Below are 17,497 nucleotides of genomic sequence, written 5' to 3'. Positions count from 1 at the left end.
ATTCTCGCCTGAAGCAACATTCCAAAATCGTTTCCTACACCAATCAATGAATGGTTCACTGTCATTTACAACACTAATTCTTTCACCAAGCCTCATCATATCGACTTTAAGTTTCTTACAGAGCCTGTTAACTCTTAGGATATTTCTTGATACCAAGGTTCCTCTTTCATGTTGAAGACAGGCCCACCAGCGGCCGAGCGGTAAAGTCGCTGAACACTGGTAGTTCGGTCCGAGGTTCGAATCCCGCGAACGGGCTGGCTGCATGGGTGTTTTCGTGGTTTTCCCCATGTGTAACGTGTATACGAGCCAGTTTCCCTTAGAAAGACCTCCACGAAGGCATCCCTCCCCTTAGGCAGATAGCCCTAGTGTGCTTTGCCATAATTAAATACACCAACACCATCATGTTGAAGACAAGAATCTGTCATTTCCAAGATTATATATCGATGATCGCTCAGTGAATCTTCAGCATTGATTTCAAGTTTGCATTTTTCACTATCCTGGTTGCTGGATCCCATAACCAATCTGTCCAAACTTGTCCAACAGGAGAATTTAAAGTTCTCCTGTCGGAAGCAACAATAGAATAAAGCAATAGAATTAAAGCCATTAAACAAAATTAAATCATGAGCTAAAATAAAATCAAATACCAACGTTTCTCTTGCACCAACCAATTTGGCCTCTCAGCTAAAATGTTTTGAATTAAAATCACCCATAATTAAAAACCTTTTATATATAGTTAAAACATCTTCCAATTTATGGAGATTCACAGCAACGTCCTCTGCAGGAGAAAAGTATACCAATATAAAACTCAGCTCCTGTTCTCCCATTAAATACAGTAATACCTTTTATTTCGTCCATTTCATAATCCACTATAAAATCAATTTCCTCTTTTAAAACAACAACTTCAGTTAGTTCTATGACTCCAGCTGCAACTCTCCAACCATTTTCAATAAATGCCAAATTTCCATTAACCCAATAGGACTCATGCAGTAAGATCAGATCAGGACTAACACCAATAACATTTTGGAGAACAGAGAGATGGGCAGCAGCTGACGCAAAGGAGTTTAGGTTGATACTTAAAATAATCTTACAAATAAATGTATATAGTAAAATCCTGTGACAATAAAACAAATATACACATAAATGAAAACACAGCTGCTAAAACCTAATTGTATAAAATACTAGAACCAATGAGTACATACATGCTAAAATTCAGAAAAATTATATCAGATATGTACCTGACCTACGCCTATCCTATATCCTGACCTATGTACTTAACATACATATTCTGATCCAAACTTCTGTCGGAAGTACCTCTGGAAGTCATTCATTATAATTAATGCAAAATTATCATTTTTAAATTCAGAATAATTTTCTAAAATTATGTTTTGAGGCTTGTAAATGCAGTTGTTGTCCTCGCTAATTTATTTCATTAAACCAGGCTTCTACACTTATACAATCATTTTTATATCTAACAGCATTTGACTGTAGATTATAAGAATTTTCAGTACTCTTTTGTTATCGCGACCATATTCAGAAATGTATGCAAGTATTTATGTATGTGTATATATATGTGTGGGTGTATGCACACGCACATAAATTCGTATGTACATACATACATATATATATATATATATATATATATATATATATATATATATATGCATACATGAACACATCCATCCATCCATCCATGTACACATATATTTCTGAATACATACATTCTGTTCCCAATAATAAAAGAGTACAGAATTTTCAGTATTCCATAAATCTTTCTTTACCAAAAGATGCAATCTCTCAAGCCCAGTATCAGATACAGAATCTCGATTTTTATCTAAAATTGCAACAGAATGGACTTTCCAGCAATTTTAGTTGTTAAAAATTGCCCTTCTGATTTTGTAAGAGACAGATACCCTTTACCATTTCCATGACCTACCTGGGTTTTTCAATATTAGCAATACAATTTTCATTATTAAATTGGCTTACTTTTATAGAGGCTGGACAATGAGCATTAATTTTGTTACTCTGTTGTATTTTTAATTGTCGCATACCTTGCGCTTTAGATATATAGTGCCCTGAATGATTGGCATACAAAATAAATATATTTTACATTGGTTACAAAAATAAATATATACAAAATAAATATATTTTACATTGGTTATGTTCCTTTGTAAATTGAAAAGAATTAGATTTTGTTTCCCTTTCAAAATTCTCCTTTCATAGTATGATATCATGAAACACAGAGAAATCTCTCTCTTAATGGCTATTTCACGCTCCATTTGCAAATGTAATAAAAAGTTTTTCTTTGGGAAACATTCATTACGTAATGGGCATTTATATTGTTACGAGTTTTGCATTTAGTTTGCTATTTTTAGTAGAATCATCATTAAAATTGTTTTATATCCCATGCAATGCAGCACAAGACTTATTTTAAGATAAAGCTACTCCGAAAAAGTAAAAATACAGGAGCACGCGCATTTAACATTTAATAAATAGATATCTCGTAATTCTACTTTTTGCTTTCCAGAAATCTCGAGGAAACGGAAATCACCAGAAAGTTCTCGCAACTGATTAAAAAAGCTTTAAAATGCCGGAGAAAAACACCCCAGCTCAACTGTTTAGGCTCACCAGCGGCCGAGTGGTAAAATCGCTGAACACTGGTAGTTCGGTCTAAGATTCGAATCTCGCGAACGGGCTGGCTGCATGGGCGTTTTCGTGGTTTTCCCCATGTGTAACGTGTATACCAGCCAATTTCTCGTAGAAAGTCCTCCACGAAGGCATCCCTCCCCTTTGGCAGATAGCCCTCGAGCTTTGCCGTAATTACAGAAACTAAATCAATTGTTTAGATAACAGTTGTCTACTGTAGCGAATTCGCGGTGAGATCGGATTAGCTTTCTCTGCGTTTTGGATTGCATTCTATTTAACATTTTAGTAGTTTAAAATATAGCTGCTGATTATATTGTACGAAAATATTTGAGGAAAAATCCAGCGTTTTGTTATATTTTCTGCGATAAGAATAAAATTTATTACTTTTTATCGGATTTTTTTGCATTCAATCTATTTCAAAACCCGTACGCACGCAACACTTTAATTTTTTATGATGAACTGTGAATGTACTCCCCGCTTGTGAAAACAGCAAATTTTTATTATCGTTGAACTGACGACATCATAAACTGCATTTAAATTTGAAATCTGTACTTTTACGTAAGCAATGTTTTTTACTGTGACATATGCAATTTTATGCAGTGACATTTTAGATTGCTGTTATTTGAGAAACATTTTTTGCAATATAGGCAGTTAAAATTTTTAGAAATTGTACTGGATTTTGCAGCAAAAATATCTGAAATCTAATTACCATTGACGATTTCATTAGATGTATGATTTGAACTGGAATTAGATATTCCAGCAGTAGAAATGCGTTCTTAATTGAAATGTATGTTAAACAATGCTATAAACTGCTGCCATTTGAAAAACATTTTTTGCATATAGATCAGTCGAAATATTTGGAAATTGTAGTTTTCTGAATGATATTACTACTCGTAATCAAAGCGGAACTGTGAATTTCAGATCTATTGTCGAAATCATCATGGACATCATAATCCAGCTCATTTAAATTGGTGTTATATACTCTAATATTATAAAGCAATCGCTCAAAATCCTCAGAATATTCCGAAGTATTTGCTCCTGAGAAGGGCCTTTTATTGAAAAATTCTTCACTGATTATAAATATGTGAAAGCAAAATTGACATATAAATAAAGCATAAAACGTACGAAGTCAAATAACACGAATTATAAACAAATTTTTGGCGTATCTGCAAACGTCACATGATGCGCAAAAGCGAATGAGCACAAGAAATGAGGATAAGATCATGATCCTAATTTGCCTTCTCTCATGGACCTTATAAGGTCCACGCCTTCTCTCCGTAGACGCTAGTCTAGCCCTAGCATGGCTTATGCTTCACGCATGCGCAATGACAAGCTTTGTTGGCGTTATTGGCTGGCATCCGCTATTCAGAATCGGCGATGTATTGATTGGCAACTAAAGACATGTTGTTGTTCCACTAAATTTTGTCACGTTGCAGAAGTTAACCCTGAATCAACAATTTACTCAATTCTTATATTTAGCATGGTTACAAGGAAATTTTGTGTGTTTGGAATGTTCGAAGTCCTATTTGTTCCAATGAAATCTACGGGCGCGTATTATTATTAAGTGGCCCTTCTTCGAAATTAGAGGAATTAGCTCCTGCATTAAGAACTGTTCGGAAATTTACATGTGATGATTGTGAGAAAATATTTTCAAAACAAAAGCTACTTCGTGCACAAGAACGTATAGAACATGGTAAAGGATACACAACTATACTCACGGAAGATGGTAAACGTTCTGGCTATAAGCAGAAGTGCCAGTTTTACATTTACAAAGACAGAATTGCTGAAACATTTTGAAAACTTCCATGATATATGTGTTGTAACTGAAGATTTGCAATTCCCTTGTTTTCAAGAATTTACTGTATGGAAAAAAAGACACTGAAATCGAAACAAAAGGCAGTTTCATAGTTCGTGGTGCCCCCAAAAAAGAAATTTAAATACCTACTACATTTTTGTGTGTCATCGTTCTAGTATTTATACACCAGAAGGCAGTGGCATTAGACTTTTAAAACTACAAGGGTAAAAAAATAAATAAATGGGTTTTGTTCAGCAAGTATTACTGTTATTGAAACTGATGGAAAATGCTGTGTTCAATATTTAAAAACGCATGTTGGACATAAAAATGAAATTGGACATATATTTCTTTCCAAAGAAAATAGAATGTATTTAGCTTCCAAGAGTGCTGCTGGTATTCTTTTCGAAAGGATTTTAAGTGAAATTTGTGATTCTATCCAGGAAATTAGATACGTATGAATCTAGTCACTTGCCATCATTTACATAATATTGAATTTCTATTCAATCTGTCATGAGACACACAGATGATGCAGTAAGTGTGGAATCATGGGTTCGTGCAATGGAACACACACAAAGTTCTTGCGTGCTGTTTTACAAACCATTAGGATAACTATGTGATATGTTAACCGAGCTTAAACTTCCACGATTTTATTCTGATAATTATGAATGAAGCTCAGGGTTACATGGTGGAAAAAGTTGGAAAGGATTGTGTTTGTTTTGATGGAACCCATGGTGAAATCAAAGTTTCTTAAACTGTGGGTGGCGACCCTAATTGGGGCCGCAGGACCTGCAGAAGCGCTCGGCTAAAAAATTTAGCAATTTTGATACTTCTTTATCTTACTAAAATAATTTTACAGTTACCAAATATTTTTACAGAATGTATCTGAAAATAGATAAAGATAAAAAAATACAGACAAAGAAAAAAACGAAAACGTTTCGAAGTGTTTTTTATAATAGAAACGTTCATTTTACTTGCTTTGCGCGTGACGCTGTCATTTCGTCAAAGGCCCTGCGTATGCAAGATCCGAGTGTTTTGGTAATACAAACGCGCTGTGCCGTCTTTGACTTCAACCGTCGCGTTCAGCCGTCTTGTTAGTGTCAGACGGTTAGTCGTTGGTTTGAGACACTCCTGCAAAACTGTAAGAACTTTCCTTTTTACCCTCCCCCCCGAAAAAAATTTCTTTTTCAATAATTACCCTTTCATTTTATATTTATGAATAAAATTAGTCTAAATTTTTCTTCTCTTTTTATTAAAAAAATTTTTTTCCCCTTTTTGCATTTCTATCAAACGTGTAATTCCTTAATCCTACTGAAGTAATGTGATAATATAATTTCTATGCGCAACTAGACAAAACTATTCTATGTAGTTAAGTTCTCCTTACCATAAATATATGTTGTATTTATTTATTTATATACGTAAAAAAATTATTTATTTATTTATTTATTTTTAAATTCTTCTTCTTCCTCTACAAAACTTCATAAGTCGACATGCTCTAGCACTGCATAATGCACTTATGTTCTCACCTTTTTTTTTTTTCCTCCCTCTTCCTGTAAATTGTGTGAATTATATTTATGTTAAATATTTAGTGCTTCTTTTGATATTAATATTCACTGACTGTGAACACAAGAATCTTAAAATCATATTATTTATCTAAATTTTTACCTCCACTCATCACATAGTTCCACCTTCATCATACTCATGTACGCATTAGCTAATTAAGTTTTTCTTCTTTTCCTTTTCCTCTAGAGGCCCTTTTATATATATATATAAAAGGGCCTCTAGAGGGCCTCTTATATATATATATATATATATAAATTTCTTTCTTCTCGATATCGCTATGGGCCATTTATTTTTTAATTTATTTTGTCCCAACTTTTCTTTCGGGCCTTTTGAACTCGTATAAAACAATACGAAGTTCCTTTTTACTATCCTCTAAATCTCGAAATTGCCCCCTTTCTATATACCTTTCCTTCGCACCTATGCTTGATTTTTCGCCCATCGGTGCAGAAAGACTTAGCGGGTGCAAAACAAGACATCTGTCTACTTTGTCTGTCTGTCTGTCGGTTAGTCGTTGGAGGAGGTGCAGCGATGACGAACGATGGAGGCAGCACCTTAGCAGAGCTCCGAAATTTTTAAATGCATGTTTCAGAAAACTTTCATTTCTCCAAAAAAGCTTTTGCGCTTTTCCTCTGCAATGTCTCGTCCATCAAACTGAAGTTCCTGTCTTCTTCGCTGTTCATTTTCTACAATACGAAGACTGATACGGAACATTCAGATAAGTAGCCTTCTTTTCTCTAAGCTAAATAAAATATCTATCATTAAAGTGCCTTTAAATTAATTTATTTATTATGTTCATAAACTTCTTGTATTGAACAATAGTTAGTAATTACTTTAAATCAGGTGGCTCCTTTCTTATCATTATTCCGTAGAGATGCTATCCTTATCAGTAGCTGTTGATTTCTTGAGAGAGAAAATGGGTATCGTGGGCATCGATGAATGTAATTAAGACTGTGGCTTTACTACTTCGATCTCCGACTTTTTCAGTTCGCAAATGAGAGGTAAAAATTACTGTATATTTCCTTGACTTCCTCCCTATATTCCTTTCTTTCCTCTTAGAATTATGAGCAAATATTAATACAGTGGGCCTCAGTTTGTTAAACTAATACAAATATAATAAATTAGGATGGTTAAAGTAATAAATAAATATTATGTTTAATTAATAAAAAATCTAATTAATATTAAAATAAAAACAAAGTCTCTAATTTTATTTATTTATCTTTGCTGATGTGCTGTCGCACTGTGTATGGATTTATGACTTTGTCTGATGCTGTTTTCTGAAAAATGTATGAATATGTTGGGAACCGTAATATTTAATGTTACTTTAGTTTAAATAGTAGATACTTTTTTTTGATGTTATGTGTCTTTTGTTGTTGTGTCTAAAGGTGAAGGCAAACATATTGCCTTGTTCCCCATGTTGAGGCTTCATTTTTTTTTAAATTTTAAAATTTCTCTAATTTTAGTTTCCTATCTTAAGTTAGTTTCTTAACTAGACTTAAACTGTTATGTAAATGGACTCCCAATTTTCCCCTCCCCATCACATCTATTTAGCTTTACCAAGCACACGCACTATACACATCTGGAAGACACTATTTATTTTAAATGAACACAGCTTCCTCCTTTTTGACTACACTCATGGGCACAATCGTATTTTAGGAAATTTTTACTCATTTCCTTTTTTTTCTAAGGACCTTTTTTTCCCCCTCTCCATTATTTTTGGGCCATTTAAAAATTTTTTTTCTGTCCCATCTTTTCTTCCTGCCCTTTCGAGCTGGTATAAAATTTACGAAGTGTCTTTTTACTCTTTCCTGAAATACGAAACTGCCTTCCTTTCTAAATATCTTTCCTTCGCACCTAAGCCTGATTTTTCGCTCACCGGTGTAGAAAGACTTAGCGGATGCAAAACAAGACATCTGTTTACCTTGTCTGTCTTAAGGTCAGCCGTTCTATGCAAATCATTTTCACACGTCTGAGCGCTCCTTCACTCCGAATATATATACAGTGCTTTTGTCCCGATAAAACAAGCGTCCTGTCGTTTTTGCCATTGTTGTTTCGTTCGTTTCCCCACCAAGTACATAATTTATTTTTATTAGTTATTTAAAAAATCTATTTTAAACAATTCCCCCTTGTTTTCTCAAAAATAATTATTATCAAATATTTTTACGAATCATGGATAAGGGGTTGAATTTAGGTAAGCGAGATAAAGAAACTGAAAACAATGAAAAGCCATCTCTGGTACCTAGGAAGAACGCAGTCAAAATATCAAGAAAACGAAAATATGACGAATCATATTTGGAATCTAGTTTCACTTCTTGTAATTATGATGGAATTGAAAAACAATTATGCTTAATATGTAATGAAGCTTTGGCTACAGAAAGGATGGAATCCGACAAATTAAAGCGACAGCTCAATACAAAGCATACTGCTTGCTCACTACAAGAACCTAAAAAAACTTTGAACGACCTTTGAAATCTTCAAATGAGTAAAAATTTGGCTTTGAGAACTTTGTTATTGTGGACGAAAAGTATTGATTCGCGTCTTATGAAGCACCGTATTTAATTGGGAAAAAAAAAAAAAAAAAAAAAAAAAAAGCCTATTCAATTGCAGAAAATCTAATATTGACGGCGGGCATGTGGGAATAAAAGGGAATGAGCTGGCAGATATCAGAGCGAAATGTGCTGTTGAACTGTCCAGTCGTCTCATCCCTTTTGCAGACATCTGTTATGTTGTGAAACAGAAGATCCGAAAAAAATGGCAGCAACTTTGGGATGTTCAGCTTCAAAATAAATTAAGACATGTAAAGCCTAGAATTGAGCATTGGGAATTAACCAAAAATCGTAAGGAGGAAGTTCTTTTGACTCGCCTCAGAATTGGTCACACTAGAGTCACACATAACTACCTTTTAAAAGCTGAGAATGAGCCTGTTTGTTCAAATTGTAATGTTTGTCTATCTGTCTGTCATATTTTAATTGATTGTCCATGTTTTAATAGTCTTCGTCAGAAATATTTTAATAACTGTGACTTACCTCTCGACCGTTTAATCGGAAGAGAGGTCAATATTAATTAATTTTATTATTTAAAAGAGACTGGCTTTTATTATCTAATGTAATTTGTTTTGAAGACTGTGTCTTGAATTTTAATGTGTGCTTTTAACTTGTTTTTATATGGCTTCATCCTCTGGATTTGGTACATTTGTATACTTGTTTTTAATTATTGTATTTTAATTTCATGATTTGTAATCATCGCATCTCGTGTTTGGCGCGCTATAATCATCTTTGGTCTTACGCCATAATCTCTCACCCACTCACTCACTCACTAATATTGACGGCTGCTTTTAAGATGCCCGAATTAGTTCATGGCAAAAAGTACGCGGATGAATTCCGTAAAATTCCATTATCCAACAATGCTTTGGAAATTAATAAACATTATCATCAGCAGCTAATAACTAAGCTCAAAATGAGTCTTAAATTTGCAATCAAGTTGGATGAATCAACTGATATTACCAACTTGGCTTAATTATTAATGTATGTTAGATGTATTTTTGAAGGATATATTCATGAGGAATTTTTAATTTTTGCTTTGTCGCTCTTTGGATGGACACACAAGAGGAGAGGGCATTTTTGTAAAAGTTAATGAATTTTTCATCGAAGTAAGTTTGCAATGAAAAAATTGTGTTGGCATTTGTACAGACGTTACTAAAGCGATGGTCGGTGAAAAAAACTGAATTCCTAGCCAAAGTTATGGAAAGGGGGACAAACATATGACATTTACTCATTGCATGATACATCGAGAGGCCCTGGTGGCCAAAAAATACCAGTGGGGTTAAGAAGTTATGCTTTGAGATAGTGTTTAAGTGGTCAACTTTATTAAAAGTCGAGCTTTGAACAGTCGTTTTGTAAAGATATGGGTTCTGAATATAAAAAGTTATTATTACATGCAGAGATAAGATGGTTTTCAAGAAGCATAGTTTAAAAAAGGTTATTTAAATTAAAAGTTGAAGTTCTCTTTCTAATTGAAGAAAAATCTGATTTTGCGAATTTATTCCATAATAAGTTGTGGCTGCAAAAACTATGTTATTTGAGTGACATTTGAAACACTAAATGAACTAAATTTGTCACTTCAAGGAAAAAGTTGCAACATATTCATATAAAAAATTAATGCGTTTGTTAAGAAAATTACCATATGCAGAGCCATGGTGGAAATGTTTGGAAATGTCGCAACAAGTGAATTTTTAAGTGAAAATGATGAAGCAGATCATCAAAAAGATGAGTTGTTAAAAGTGAGCATCTTCGATGTCTTGAGATAAACTTTGAGAAATATTTCCCTTCTAATTTTAGTGGCGTAGAACTAATATGTATTGTGAAACCATTCGGAATTAATGATGTTGAAAATATTACTCATTTGCAATTAAAATTTACAAGAAGAACTTGCTGCTCTATCAAATAATTCGGGGTTGAAACTTGATTTTAATACAAAAACCTTAGGAGATTTTTCGCTAGGATTCGCAAAAGAATTTTCAACGATTTCTGATTCTGAAACTGCCATAAACTTTCTTTTACCTTTTTTTAAGACATATTTGTGTGAGACAACATTTTCGTCTTTAACCACCATAAAATCAAAGTGCCGATCAAATGCAAAGAATATTGAGGAAGTGCTTTGTCGACTATTTTGCCAAGATTTGGTAATATAGTTAAAAATAAACAGGCACACCCTTCCCATTGATACTTAATTCCTCGTCCTAATATGCGCTGTTAGAAGTAAATGGGTTTTTCTCAGTAGTGACCTTCCAAATGGCTACAATTAATCAACAGACTATGGTTAATGTTTGAATTTATCCAAGTAATTGAATTTATTTTTATTATTGTATAATATTTTTAAGTGTGTCACTTATTTAAAATTTTCACATTGCTCTGTGTCTTAAAATTAAAATTAATGGTCTAAATCTGCAATATTATATTACAGTGCAAGTGAAGAATGTAACGCGTGTGTCTGATTTGAGCAATGCATATGGGGTCCCACAAAAGTCTCGTAAATATTGTGGAGTCCCCACACCAAAATGTTTAAGAAACTCTGGTTTAAATAAATATAGGTTTGATCTTATAATACTTTTGGTACTTGATAACCTTCGGGGCTTCCCATGTGTTTTCTGCATATGTAGCAGAACCGATCTAACTGTGATAGCACTGTTTTTTTCGCATATTGAGAAACACTCACCCAGATGAATTTATGTCAGATATGACAAATAATTTTTTTAACGGGTGGTGCCAAATCAGACCAGTTAAAGGAATGGCTTTTCTGTAGCTGGCATGTCGATAGGGCATGGAAATCACAATTAAAAAAAGTAAATAATAAGGAAAAACAACCAGGGGTTCACAAAATAGTCCGAACTTTGTTGGAGGAAAGAGACGCTTTAATTTTCAAAAATATGTTGGAAGCAGGAACTAAAAAGTTACAGACTGACCGTGACGTATTTCACAAGTTATTATACAAAAAATGCCACATCAAGGGCGTATTGCCATAGTTTGCAATGTTAAATGAATACAAATATGCATTTAGAAAGAATGTACGAGACTATTAAATATCTGTATATTAATGGGAAAATAATGAACCGTCTAGATAAATTAGTCATAATACTAATGAATTTTATTAGAGATAAACTGGTCGATAGACTGATTATTATGAATGAAGGCAAACTTTTTAGCAAGCTACAAATCCTAAGAAAAAGATTAACTTGCCAACTTACATGTACTGAATGTAATGCATATATTCACGAATATACTTGTACATGCATAGATGCAAGTATAAAATGAATATGTGCAAGCATATTCATTCTGTATGTTAGTATAGAAAAAACAAAAATGCGATAATCATTAATGATTCAGTAGATGATTTATCTATTGATCATGATGATGACAAACTTACCGAGTAGGATATAATTATATAATTTCATCAGAATTGGGAAAAATTGCATCTAGCACTTTCAGAACTTAACTTTGGTGGGAAAAGTTCAGAATATGAATGAAAATTTTTTATTTATGACACGTTCGATAAAAACTGATGCTGATTGTCAATAAAAAGACAGTTTGATTCAATGCAATCGGCAGTGGATGCAATCCGTGCCCAGAATGGCAGCTTTTCTAAATTTAAAATTGCTGGTCCTTCTAGCAAAAACATTATACCCCAAGGTGTGACAAAGAAAAAAATCTGATATGCTCCAGAGGCATTTATTTTCGGTAAAGAAGGAGAAAGAAAAACACACAATTTGTGTAAACACACAAAGCAAGAATTTCAAATCGCTGCCTTACGGTTACTAATGTTAAAGCGTCTAATAATTACTCAGATACAAAACCAGAACAGCAACACATTCTAGAAGAATGAACTTCATAGTAGGCTGGCAGTATATTATTTCTGCTTACAGGTAATCTTTGTCTGAATACCCAGTAGTTATAAATTTATGGCTATATATTCTTTGCAATAATTTGTAATTAAAATTTTTTGCAATAACAGGTAATAAATGTTACAAAAAAATAAAAGTCTATATCGATACATCTCATCAGAGTATTATTTTATTTAAAATTATTAATTCTTAACACATTGCGGGAAGCGCCCATTTTGCCTGGTTTACCCCATGGCGCCAACTTGAATTTTTTAATTATGCGATGTGTATTAGGTCAGTGGGGCTACGTACTCTTTACGGATGAGTTTCGATTTAATACTAGAACGATTCCAGAAGGGCAATGGTATGGTGAAAGCCAGGAACTTGCTATTATGCGCCAAACATCATCGAAAGAGATGGAAAAGGAAAAGGCATACTTATATGGGCTAGGGTAGCAACGAACGGCTGCATCGACCTCTACGAGATTCCTTGTGGTTTCATCACAACCGTTGTGTATCGCGACGAAATTCTACACCCTCTTGTGCGTCCTTTTACCGCTGCAATGGATTTCCGTGGCAATATTTATGAAATATAACGCCCGCCCGCATATAGCTCGAGTGATACGGAGTGATCTGGAGAGTGAAACCATTCCACATGTGCTGTGGCTTGTAAGATCACCGGACCTGAATCCCATAAAGCATGTGTGAGTTCGGATGACGGATAGCAGGTCACAGTGTGCCGCCAGTAAACCTCCACGAGCTCCGACATGCGTTACTGCCACAACAAGCGATCAACAATACTATTTCCAACTTGCGTCGCCGTAGTCAAGCATGCATTTTAGCTAGAGGGTGTCATACCCGTTATTAGCTTGATGTTTTCATTTCACATTCTTCCAACCCATTTGATATTTCGGGATATTGATGGTTGTAATACATGAGTTTTTGTATGTCTTTGCTTTGCTGCTTCCTGTGTGGTATAGTAATGCCACATCAACCTCTTGGATCAGTTTTATGCATATGCATTAAATAGTTTCTGCTTTACTCCTTGTTGTGCCTTGTTGCTTACTTTTTGAACAGGAATTTATTTTAAGTAATTTGTCATTATTATCATATTTAATAATTATATGGTTATTACGCATAGATATAAATAATCAGTTATCATTGCTTATACGTTGTATTCAGATAAGGTTTTTCACAATTTTTTTATTCTTGTATGTTATAAAAAGGGCAGAGTATTTATCATTCTGTTACACTATTAAGATTTAGGTTTAGGATTAAGATTTAGGAGACACTATTAAGATTTAGATTGCGATTGAGTTTCGAACCCAAGACTTTCTTTTCATAGATAGATATGTTACAGCTGAGCTGCCGAAGTCTATAGCAAACTTCTGAAAATCTGATAATAATTACTGGATTTGGTAGTTATCGCAGAGTGAGTGTTATAGAGAGATTTGAGGAAAGTTTCTTTCACAAATCATCAACAACATCAAAAAGAAGATAGCGAGTAACATTTCTCCCATACAAACAAATACCACATATTTTAGCGCATTTACTCGCGCAATAGTCGCACCTTTTTGGCCAATTTTTCATTGTGAAAGTCTTGGTGCGACTGGGTAAATCTAGTACACAATATTGTACACTTTTGGCGAATTTTTACATTTCAAAACGGGGGGGGGGGGTGCGACCATTACGCGAGTAAATACGGTAATCTCGATAAGAGCAACCGAGATGACACGTTACGCTCAATAATTTAATAGAACTAATATCATGTTTGTTTAATTAAATATTGAAACGCGTTACGTCTGTCGAGAGCAGGTAGTACGTTAAAAATAGTAGCTTGCCTAAGTTAAGTCACGCAAACTAGAATACAAAATTATTAATCAAATGAATGGAAGGATTCGCAACATGATCTTCAGAAAAACTGTCCTTTCTTGAAGGTCTAAAGTTGCAAAATGTAACTCTAGAGAACAATCTGAGGTAACAAAATGAGGATATTGCATGGTCATAAATATTTTTGGTAAAAGGTAAATTGCATGGTCATAAATATTTTCGCATTAATAATAATAGTAATAATTACAAATTATGTTTTTGATTCCTGTGCTAAAATACTAAATTTAGCATTAATTTCTTTACTGACAAAAGGTAGATATTTTCCAATGAAGTTGTTTAAAAGTTACCGAGAAAATGAGCATGGAATTCGTGTAATGAGTACCTGTTTGGAAAACAGGAAAAAAATTAGATAGAATTAAATTATATTACATGTAAATGCATATATGCATATAAGCAACACTGTTGAATAAAATTTTCTTGTCACTTTTTTAACCCCCCCCCCCACTTTAGGAATAGAACAAAATAACATTATTTTAGGGAGAGGAGTATGAAGAAGTCGATTTAATTTAATCACTTCCTTGCAGTTTAACTCTTTCTCGCAATTTTAAAAAATGATCTGAAATTTTGCAATGTGAAATGTAACAAAATTAGAGATTTTACATGGTCATTGAATTTGTTGCATTTGCAATAAAATTTATGTAAAATGAAAACAAAAACAGTAATTAAAAAGCAGTTCAATAATAAACATAATATACACTAATTAATGACACTATTTTTAAAGATTTTTAAATAAAAATATTATGAATTGTAAATGTATTTTTATGCAAAAAATGCTACTGTTCACATAGATACTGTTCACTATAGATACAGCGCATGTTAAAATGTTAATATTACTTTTTCTCCTCACTAACAAGTTAGAATAATGACAATCCTCTATTTTTCTTCAAAACGGAGCCATCATAAATAAAATACACTATTGTCTCTTTGAATGAGTATATACGAATTCTACGATTAATTTATTTTTCTGTCAGGAGTGCAGTATGTTTTTCATCATTTCAATGCAACCGCCATGCATTATAATGGTGTAAACAAATGAAGTTAGAAACATTAAATCGATTATTGACCAACCTCAACTTGTTGCGGTTCGCAACTTCAGTGTTATAATAAGCGTTATGTAACTGAAAAGACGTAGAAAAACGTCTGGATAAAGAAAACGTAAGGACTACTTGCAATACACGCGGAATTTCACTAAAAAGAAAAAAATGGAATAGCACTTACTCTGCCTCTGGAATCACTCATGGTCTGGAGTGGAATGCAGCAGAGTAGTACGTACGTTCCTTTTTTATTGAATACTGTTGCCAGGGGAACAACGCGCATATTTAAGCATTATGATCATAACTTTCTACACTGCATTAACCTTGCCGTGTGGTTCTAAACGCTTTCACCGTAACTAATGGATTCAGGTTTGATCGCTTTACTTCCCATATGATGCGCAAAACGCCCGACTATATATAAATAAAAAAAAATCTAAAGAAACAAGGTGTAGAAAAAGAGTGCTACTAAATAAAATAGAACTGATATATTTTTCAAACTGCAGTGTGTTGTTTAACATACTATGCTTGCATCATGCTTTTGAGGGCTTTAACCGGTATTTTATTCTTGTACTGTTGTTTTTAAATCACCATTATTAACGCCATGAACATTTGCATATTAGTTGAACGACCCCCCCCTCCCCAAGAAACTCTCCTTATTTCGAGGTTTTGCATTTTTAACACGCACAAAAGCAAATCTGGGGACATTACTTTTAATGGTTTGAAGGTGTGTGAGGATTTATTTATTTATTTTGACCAATAGTTAATTTTGAGTTAAAGCAATTTCCCTGTCGCTCTCCTTTTCACCGACGCTTTTCATCCCAGAATGTAAATTAGACAGCGCGCGTTTATTCAGTTTAAAGGAGAAGGAAGTACTATTTAAGCGAAGGTTTTAGAAGCTGATTTTAGAGCTTGTTCTGCGTACTTGAGGCCTTTTTGTTACCGTTACTAAATAGCGATTTGATTCTGCGCCGTTGAGTGCTTCTTGTCTCGCCGGTATCTACGAGCCAGAGTCTCCCTGAGCGTCCTGTGAGCCGCTTAGCTAGTCTAAATTACATTTTAAGTTCAACATCACTCGTTTAAATTAAGCCAGAAGTTTTGGCTTATGTAAAACCAAGTGGGTTCGACTGACAATTCTTTGTGATCCAATGAAAGGAGGGCAATTTACAGGCTTCTTCTGACCTTGTCTGCCTGTTGTTAAAGACACGAGGATAATTCCTCTACAGTCTTCCTACAGCTCGTGAGTTTATGTCACTAAAGCATACGAGACTCTATAGGTGATATTAAATTTTTTTAATAATTTATTCCTCAGAAGTTCGCAAGGAAAGTAATTTATAAGTTAAATAGAAGCTCTGTCAAAAATAAAAAAACACTTTTTAAATGTAGAGAGTGTGTGAGGTATTTTCTTCTTCTTTTCCATGTTCCTTCGTCGTGCAAAGGGATAGCACCTCCGGTTGGCAATCGAAGGTCCGGTGTTCGAATGCCGGAGAGGACATTGCCCAGTTTTCATGTCTCCAGTATCGATAAACGTAATGACTCTACAAGTGTGCTCTCGATTATCTGGGCTAATGCCGAGGAAGCAGGGCACGGATAATTGAAAAACACGGATAATCAAAACTATCAAGTTTCATGTATATTGTATGCGTTTATTCTTTAAAAAAATCAGTAAATTCACTTTGTTTTTGAGAATGTTTAAATATTTCTCGAATTTTACTTCGTATTTTTCGAAGTGCTATTTGTTTTTTCAATTGACATTTTCGAAGAATTTTACCCAGTTTGTCTGCATATACCTTCAGTTATTGCCTCAGCTTCTTCATAGTTACTTAAGTTACCGGTTTTTCTGTATTAGGAAACCGGTTTCTGTATTAGGATCTCCATGATCAAACTTTGATGTAATTTTTTTTAAAGTACTCTCGCGTACAGCATGTGTGTGTGGGTCCCAAATTAGCTTAGATTATGCACCAAAAGGCACAGATAATTTGCATCTGAATAATTGAAAGTACACTGTATTGACAGAGCTTTATTATTCTTTTGGGATTCTTATGCAGCCACCCAAATGGTAAGGTGGATAGAGATTCTAACTGCAATACTGAAATGCTCGGGTTCGAATACCGGGGAGGCATGGATTTAAAATTGTCTGTTCCTTCATCGAAGATAACGAGGGCGCCTTATTAGGTACCTCCATAATAAAATGACCAGCGCTTCT

General features: G+C 34.0%; 1 protein-coding gene across 2 annotated transcripts in view; it reads right to left on the bottom strand.

Moving 5' to 3' along the window:
* The window catches only part of LOC118203924 (annexin A3-like), a 132,410-nt gene extending 116,872 nt beyond the window's left edge, over window positions 1-15,538 (bottom strand). The window contains exon 1 of one of the 2 annotated variants that reach the window (XM_085807812.1): window positions 15,479-15,538. In XM_085807812.1, coding sequence (XP_085663938.1) covers window positions 15,479-15,499 — 21 coding nt within the window. In that variant the 5' untranslated portion in view covers window positions 15,500-15,538. The remainder of the gene's footprint in view (window positions 1-15,478) is intronic. The other variant, XM_085807809.1, reaches the window with a different exon arrangement.
* Window positions 15,539-17,497: the final 1,959 nt, after the last annotated feature.

This window comes from Stegodyphus dumicola, chromosome X1 (assembly GCF_044657685.1).
Source record: "Stegodyphus dumicola isolate Sdum_Otavi_A_Nest chromosome X1, ASM4465768v1".
In the NCBI taxonomy this organism is placed as follows: domain Eukaryota; kingdom Metazoa; phylum Arthropoda; class Arachnida; order Araneae; family Eresidae; genus Stegodyphus; species Stegodyphus dumicola.
This window is presented reverse-complemented; position numbering and strand designations above follow the sequence as displayed.